At 41.1% G+C, this 8912-nt stretch overlaps 1 protein-coding gene across 1 annotated transcript in view; it reads right to left on the bottom strand.

Moving 5' to 3' along the window:
• Positions 1–5217: 5217 nt before the first annotated feature.
• The window catches only part of LOC138013347 (switch-associated protein 70-like), a 14334-nt gene continuing 10639 nt past the window's right edge, over positions 5218–8912 (bottom strand). Inside the window, exons 5-6 of the mRNA XM_068860395.1 lie at positions 8628–8912; positions 5218–5863 (exon numbers count right to left, since the gene is read on the bottom strand). The exon at positions 8628–8912 is cut by the window's right edge and continues 42 nt beyond it. Coding sequence (XP_068716496.1) covers positions 5351–5863; positions 8628–8912 — 798 coding nt within the window. The 3' untranslated portion in view covers positions 5218–5350. The remainder of the gene's footprint in view (positions 5864–8627) is intronic.

The raw sequence follows: 8912 nt of genomic DNA, 5'->3' as shown, positions 1-8912 counted from the left end.
TACTTGTGTTTCGTGATGAGCTTCTGGCCACAAATTTTATCACGTCATGCGAAGGGAACGCGTTACAGCAGCCAAAATGGGGTAGACGTTCATATACCGGACTAAAATGGCGGAAGACAAAAGAAACCATTGTTATTTCGATCAGAGCGAATGGACGAAGGGCTAACGCGAATGACGAAGAAGAACGAATGACGAAGCGAATGACGAAGGGCTAACGCTCGAAACGTCAGCTTTTAGAATCTCTGTACGGTGGCCAATTTACATTATCAACTCCGTTGATAAAACCAAATTTTTGTATACTACTTACCCACCGACGCAGCACCACAGTTTCTTTAGAAACTACCCCTTCATTCATTTATTCCGATCAGGCCTTGCTAATTAGGTATTGTTATGTTCGCTTTGTTCTTTTGTTTTTTGGACTTAAATTATTTCGGATCCGGTATATGAAAGACTAGCCAACTTGGCAGCGCCTAGCGGAATATAAACAGACAAGAGGCCAAAGGTAGCTATTAATGGTCTGGTCATTTCTTCTCAACTTTTGCAAACTCGTTGGTACGTCATATAACGACAAAAGGAATCGGTGGAGAATATGAGGTGTCTTAATCAAAAACATAAAACAAACAGCGGCTACAAACATAACATAATAAACATTATAAACATAATAAAGCGCATTTTACTTTTGACTTGACGTTTCGTATGCTACAACATACATACGAAACGTCAAGTCAAAAGTAAAATGCGCTTTATCATTATGTTTGTAGCCGCTGTTTGTTTTATGTTTTTGATTAAGTTGAAATGCCCAAAGACTGAGAATATTTATGATGAGGTGTCTTCATCATTGGCCGGGCCACGATCGACTTCAAACTACGCAATTCGTCGGGAAAGGGAGACTAATAGACTAATAGACGAAGATTGGAAGTGATCCTCGCGCTTAAAGTGGTACTATGATCAAAAAATCACTTCCTTTTTGTCTTCAGATTTTGAAAGTGTGTTTGCGCAACACCTGCCTGGCAAAATTTTGAGCTTTGATTTTTATCCAAAGGCTGTTTACTTTGAGTGTAAGTTTTTGATTTCACGGTCCGCCAACACTCACGTTCAAAACTGACCGACTGGACTCCAGAGGATTGGATCTAGGGAAAGGTGACGTCATTTACTCAATTTAACTTTTTATGTATGCAAAACACGAGTTTAAAAATCTGGAAGCCCGTAACTCACGTGCTGCATATTAATTCAGTCGCGTACAAACGCATTGCATTCTTAAACTAGTGAGGCTATGTCGTCCTCGATCCAGCTCTGGCAGGATTTTAAAGTTAGTATTAAATGGCGGACCATTAAATTAAAATAAACAAGTGCTACATTACAACTTAGTGTTTAGTTAACATAGTTTTGAAATCCAAAAAAATATATATATATTTGAATTTTTGATCATAGTACCTGGTTAACTGGGCTGTTTGAGCAGTTGTCATTTTATAGCCACGTGGGGCCCGTTTCTCGAAAGTCCCGAAAACGTTCCGGGCCCGAAAAGCCATTTGTGAAACTGCAAACCGCTTGTTGTGAAAAGCCGATTATTTAAAGTGTTTTCAAGCTAACTAAAAGTAACATGTCTGTGAAGTTTGACGACTTAAATCCTCTCTGTTCTTGAGATACAAAGGGAATAGGCCAGTTTCGTATTCTAACGGTTGGACTGGATCTAGCATGAAATGGAGGCTAATACGGGCAAATTAATTTGCATTTGAAAAGATTTGCCCGCATTAGGCTCCATTTCATGCTAGATCCAGTCCAGCCGTGAGAATTCGAAAATCGTCTATTGTGGCACCCGAAATAGGCCCGAAAAGTTTCGGGACTTTTGAGAAACAGGCCACTGGGCCCGGTTGTTCAAAAGCCGATTAACGCAAATCCCAGGTTAAAAATTAACCAAGGCGTTTATTTCTCTACTCCCAAATGCTGTTCAACGCTGATATTCGGCAAAACTTTACAGTAGAAGAAGTCAATCTTGAAAACTTTCAACAAAAAGTTGAAAACATGAAACAATAGTTTACGCTAATCCTGGGTTAAGTTAATCGGTTTTCAAACAACCCGCGGGTCCTGAAAAACTCGGGCGCCTTCAACGGGATTCGAATCCATGACCTCCGCAATGCCGGTGCAAATGAAAACGCCTTAAAGCGTAAAAGCTGACGTCGATTCGTATGCCCCCTAAATTTGGCAATCTGACGTCGTTGTCAGGACGAGAACGGCAAAGGAATGTATCAAAATGTGAAACGCATGTGTGGGGCATGCAAAGCTATTGTATTTCTTCACTAAATCGACTGCGTTGTGGCGTTAATTTTCCTAGCCGTCCTCGTCGTCCTGGGGTATGCTATCTTAGTATCTACGACGGCGACGTCACTGTGTAGGTCTTTGCGATTATTTCATCTCGTTCACATTGCACAATATGGGCGAATTATCGTATCACTAGGGCGAATGATCGTATCACTAGAGCGAATTATCGTATCACTAGGGAGCTAGGGAGCAAAAGGACTGCGGGAAGACTCATGTCGCGCAAGATTGGGGAAAAGTAGCTCTTGTGAATTACCGTCCTGAGTCTTCCAGCCGTCGTGTTGCTTAAGCTCCCTACTGTATCGGTAAGAACGGTTTTAAAGTAAAGCCGCATCCACACGAGCAATTTTTGTGTGACAATTTTTCAGTGGCAAATGTATTTTCACGTGTGCATGTCACAAGAAATGATATTTTAAATCGGTGTTAATCCATTGGCGCTAGAAATGACTTTGACCAGTGGAGAATCAAGAAAGAAAAGAAACTCAAAGGAGCACAGGACTGACTACAAAGACAAAAGTTCAGTTTTACGTTTCACAGCTGCCAAGTCAAGGCAGCTTCTGCAGGAACCGGAGCAGAAATTACGTAAAACAAAAGACAGAAAACAAATCAACTCCAAATAAAGACTAATCCCAAGTGACCAAAAATACAAAGCTTTCCGAATGTCACAATCTTCTTTCCATATAATTACTATTTCGTCATAATGCTTCTTCTTAGTATTTCTATTTTGTATTCCAAAGGCTTTCTCGAGTTTTTAACGCCTCTAACAAGGGTTACTCGATCTGTCCATCCACGGGTTGACGCCGCCATCTTGGTTGCGAAAAAAGAGGCCTGGACAGTACTACTGAGTCTTTATAAATACTCACGCACCAGTTTTTCAGCAAATGAATTTGTCACATAAAATTTGAGCAAATTTTGTCATATAGAGGGGCAAATAAAACTTGTCACACAAAAATTGCCACAGAAAATGTGCTCGTGTGGATGCGGCTTAAAAATAGAAGAATAAACGCGGTTACATGCTCATCTTGGCGTGATCGAAAAGTTCAAATTTGATTATTTCAGGGCCCAGTTGTTCAAACAATGGATAGCGCTATCCGCCGGATAAATCACTATCCAGTAGATAAGTAATAGCGAAATCTCTTGCGCTAACCAATGGATAGTGATATTGCCGTTTCACTTGATTGTACAGGCATAAACGTAACGTAAGAACCGGTGCGTGTTTGGTCTTCTCGAGACAGAGGTAAGAGATGGTTTCGTGAAGACTAGGACGCCTAAAATGCTCTGTTGTAAACATGGCGGTTCACGAGTGAACTTGTCTCTCTGGCTTCTCTGTGGATGAATTCCAGCACCTAGCGATACAATTTGGGCCAGTTTTGAAATCTAAAAACTTCGATCACTATCCATTGAATAGGTAATAGCCAAATCACTTACGCTATCCAATGGATAGTGATTTATCCGGTGGATAGCGTTATCCACCTTTTGAACAACTGGGGCCAGGTTTGTTTTGCCGTGTGTGGCAAAGAAATGTACTAAAATACGAGCCACACGTGCAGCACGACCAAGTCTCGGCAGTAATTGACAATTTCTCGTCACGTGCTCCAAATAACCTCAAATTTTGGTCAATTCATGTCGTCAGAGCGAGAACAGCATAGAAATGTACACAAGTGTAAAATCCACGTGCAGAGCTTTTGATTCATCGCATTCTCGTAGCCAGCCATCGTAACTTTTTTTAAAGCTCCCTATTTCTAAGGAAAAAAAAAACACTCTGCAAAAGCCACTCATTTAATAAATTGCTTTATATTACATCTAGTGGCCCCTGAGCCAGCGTAGAATTTCATAATCTTATCGTTTGAATAACCTGTTACAACAAAGAAATTCGAACAGTGTTTGGCAGGAAAAAGACGACATTATTATGTCGAAAAATGGTAGCTAACATAAAAATAAAATAAAATAAAATAAAGTAACGATATTATCCATTTCGATCGGGGAGCGAAAACGTTTCTTATATCATAAAAAATAACTTGTAGAAACCCATGCAGGGCTAATAAGCTGTATGTTCATGGTGCAACAATTGGGAGCTGAAGCACGCGCGTTTTTGAGATGCGGACGGCAACCGGAAGAGACCAATTCGCGTTCCAGGACAGTTGTGTCTCCCAGATTTTTACACCAATCATCTCTAATGGAGAAAAGAAACTTGACAATGAAATGTGGTTGCGTGAAGACAAGTTAAAAGGGAAAACAGCTCACTTCCGGTTGCCGTCCGCGTCTCAAAAATGCGCGTGCTTAAGCTCCCTATTCTTGACAGCGACAGACCTTCTTCTCGGTATCATTATTATTTTTTGATTGCACCTGACGTCACAGGGGCCATGTTGGTGGAAAAAGTCTTTTGGGAATTTGACTCTATTATTACGCAACATCTGAGCTACATTTTTCTATTGTTTTGGCATCAACATGGCCGTTTTATCACGTGAGTGCAATCAAACGATTGTCATGATCACAATCATCATAAGCATCATCATCATCATCATCTATTTCATAAATACTGTGGTATCAAAATAAGGTAAAGATCTTCAAAAATATTATAAAATATGTCTATGCTTGACTGCGGTAAAAAGAAACACCACAAAATCTGAGAAGCGCTCCGCTACCGCGTTCGCGGGCAATACGTGGAGCGGTTTTCAGTAGAGTGTCGAGAGATCCAAACACGTCGAGGTACGAAGGTTTTGGAAAAGGAAAAAGAGGAAGAGGTAGTAGTTGCAGACGTTAAGGAAAACCGACAGTCGTTTCGAAAAGTAGCTCTTGTGAAATGCAAAAAGACGACCCTATCCCCTTCTCTCCCTCATTGTCTGTTCATTTGCTCTTATTTGCACACGACAGAAACCACCCTTGAAGCATTGTCGCTCTATTTTTCAATCCTGTTTTTCTCGAGGGTTCTGTTGCCCCATCTTTTGTTGAACCACTCTTTCCTTTCCTCGCTTTCCTTCGGATGCAACTATCCTTTCGTGTTCCTACTAGTCATTTGTCATTCGTCATCGGTTCAGTCTTCGTTTTCCACCCCATCTAAACATTCCGCAGCCTTCAGTTCTTCAACAGTTGCTACTTCTTCAATCGTCTTTTGGCTTTCCTCAGCCTTCGTTTCGTTTTCTCCGTTTTCTAACTCGCTCTCGGCCTTTACTTCCTCTGCCACATTTTCTTCTTCACTCGTTCCTTGATTTCCATCAGCTCTGTTCTCAACACCATCGATTTTTTCGCTGCTCGCCTCTCGTACTTCCCCCGCACTGTTCTGTTGAGATTTTTTCTCAGGAGGTCTCACCTCAAAGTCGCTTGTGCAGAAGGCACCCAGTCCCCTGTGCGTGATCCATGCTGGTACTCTCGGCCCAACAGTTCGCGCCAGTCCCACAGCAGTCTTAAGCTCTCTTGCTTTCTTCTTCGCCTCATCGGCGGCCCTTTTGGAAGCTTCTTCAGCCGCAGCGAGCTTGTCCTGAACTTCTTTCATTGCCTGCTCAGCCGCAAGCCTTTCCTCTTCGAGCTTTTTGAAGAGTTTCCGCTCCTATTTTAAGAAGAATTAACAAACTAAATTACTCCCCAAAACTAGGCAATGAATCCTTTTGTTTTAAGGACGGTTCCCGATAATTCAAAGGTATTTTTGCGCGGTTTACTGACTATGCGGGAAAAGAAGATCTTAACAAGTGTTATTGAAATCCAAAAAGAAAACTGGGGGTAACCACGCATTTTTCGAAGATAATTAATCAACAATATTTGTAAGAAGCTTTAAAATACAAAGCAATGTATGGCGTTCTTTTCCAAATTCAAGCTTAATTATCTCTGAAAAATGCGTGGTTACCCCCAATTTCCTTTTTGGATACCAAGAACACTTGCTAAGTTCTGCTTTCTCCGCATAGCATGGTATGTGAGCTATTATTAAATTCTCAACCTCGGATAATGCATTTCGCGTGCTCTGATTGGTTCACTCAATCTCGGTTATCAGCTCGTATACCTTAGTTTGACCTTATATGGTAAATGATTGCGCTAAGCGTTGCTAAACTACATTTTTTTTCGCCGGAAAGCGAAATTTCTCTTTGAATAAAGCCAAAAAAGAAAAGAAGCCTTTTTTGTGGAAAGTTTGGATCAATTCCGACGTTTAGAAGTACACGAAAAGGCAAGAAATGTTTGATTGATGAGCCTACGTCTGTCTGACCACAAGGTATTACACAACATCGCATCTTCGTCAAGTTTTCTCGATTTCACTCGGATTTTCCCGCTTTTTTCGCTCGTATTTCGTGCTTCCAATTTTTTGGAGTTTAAGGATTATTCCATTCGCGCTTGTTGGATATGAGACTGGTTATAGCCAACTCGGCGCTACGCGCCTCGTTGGCTATTTACCATCTCATATCCAACGCGCGCTCATTCTCTATTTTCGAATTTCCCATAATACACTTTGTTTGCCCCCCAAATTTTGCATAAACTATTGTTTTCAAATGCTCTTGGGGACTCTGCATATTCCCAAGAGCATTTGAAAACAATGGTTTATGCAAAATTTGGGGGGCAAACAAAGTGTATTATGGAGAATTCGAAAAAAAAGAAGAGTACTGAACTGTAAGCATCAGTTTTTTTGTATTTACAAATAAAGTAGGGAAGATTTAACCATCCTTTGTCGGCGTTTTTAATACAACAATTATTCCAATCGTGCTTGTCGGATATTTAACAATTATTCTACCAGGGCGCGCTGGATACGAAGTGATAGATAACGCGCCGAGTTGGTTATAATCATTTTACATGTATATCCAGCAAGCCCGAGTAGAATTATTGTTTTATTAAAAACTCAAGGATCAACAACTCTTCCACTGAAGGATTGATTTCTGCCTCGGTCAATTCCGGTCCAAAACGGCTTTTGTCGGCCATTTTTTCTCAGAGCTGCAAAAATGTGTTCAGCTCGCTTTATTACTGACGCGTTCCTTAACCATATTAGGTACGGCAGATATATGAACTGCATGATAGCCTGTGTCCGGCTAGCCAATGAAAATGCTGGAAATGTGATATTCGTAGTTCAGTTTTTATTAAAAGATGGTTTTAGCCAACTCGGCGCGTCTCATATCAAACCCGCGCTCGTGGAATAATTGTTTCAGGCGGCCCATAAACGCCGTTAAAAGTAGGTATACTTGATAGACGCTACTGCAAAGACCAGAACAGTTTAAAAATTGGACATCAATCCAAAAACACTCCAGTGGTTAGAACTCCGTGAATTGTTCAAAGAGGATTCATAGATGCTTCAGTTTTACTTTGACCTTAAATCTTGCATTAGGTTTTCTCTCCAATCCAAAGGCAAAACGTTTTCCCGCGCTTATCCTCGACTGCAAGTATTTCTATCGCCTTATTGGTCCATTTGACTGTGCTCCGCTGTTGTGATTGGCCCAAGTATGTTTTCGAGTTTCGACAATTTTATTGAATCTATTTAACTACAGGAGCTCACGACTTAAAGCGAGTGATTCTCATACTGTACTTACTCGATTAAACGCCGCGGCGTTTATTGTATTTTGAGCGAGTCCGATGCGGCGTTTATTTGAAAATCATTTTTTTAAATCACTGACATCAACCCGGTAGATCATATGTAAACATGATTTAAAAGAGAACATGATTAAAGCTTCAGAGCGAGGTCGGCCTTGTTAACCGGAAAATTCATGGCCCTAACAACAGAACTGCATATTGCGAAAATTCTGAAGAAAGAGCTTGATGAGACAGCTGCAAAGTATGGCCAGTTCGAACTCAACTGAAACCACTGTCATACAGGAAAATAAATTTCCAAGGCTGGCTTAGATTACCGGCTTGTAAAGTGCACTTGTTTTCTTTCTTACAATCTTCGAATAAACGCCGCATTCTTCTGACTGGGTGCGGCGTTTATTGGTACTTTTCATTCCATCTGCGGAGTTCAATCAAGGGCGGCGTTTAATCGAGTAAATACGGTAAGTACGTTTAAGTCACGGCATTTCCAGGTACTTTTAGACGAGTTTTAAAATATTGTAAGTTTCGGATCGCACGAGTGACAATCGTCAAACCCAAGGGTAGTAATAAATTATGAAAAGCTTATGACCGGCTGAACAGGTCTGGTTTCGCAGGAAAACCAATCTGGAAATGATTCCATCTGCGAAAACGCGTTCACACGAATATATCAAAGTTCTACGCTCGAAGTCATGGACGCTGCACTTGGACTCGTCCCGAAACGGACATTCTCGTGAATTTGGAAGAAAATTCTTAAAAACGGAGGTAACACAGGAATTCGATGAAGGATTTGCATTCAAAAAAGAATTACAACATACTTCCTCCAGCATCTTTTCCTTCTGTTTATGCTGCTCCTCTAAGTCTTCTCTCATCTTCATTTCATCCTGCAGTCTCTTCTCTTGCTCTTGCCGTAGCCTCTCCATTTCCTCCGTTCTTCTTCTTTCCTCTTCCAGCAGTTTTTCTTGAATGGAGCGAGCTTGTTCTTCTTCTTCCTTTGCTCGCCTTTCAGTCTCCAGTAGCTGCTGTAGTTGGGCTTGTAGTTCCTCCAATTCCTCTCTTTTACTTATTTCCTCTTGCAAGAGAGCTGCATCCGCTGCTTTCTG

This window comes from Montipora foliosa, chromosome 8, assembly GCF_036669935.1.
Source record: "Montipora foliosa isolate CH-2021 chromosome 8, ASM3666993v2, whole genome shotgun sequence".
NCBI lineage: Eukaryota > Metazoa > Cnidaria > Anthozoa > Scleractinia > Acroporidae > Montipora > Montipora foliosa.
The sequence above is the reverse complement of the archived record's forward strand: the minus strand, read 5'-3'. Positions and strand labels throughout refer to the sequence as shown.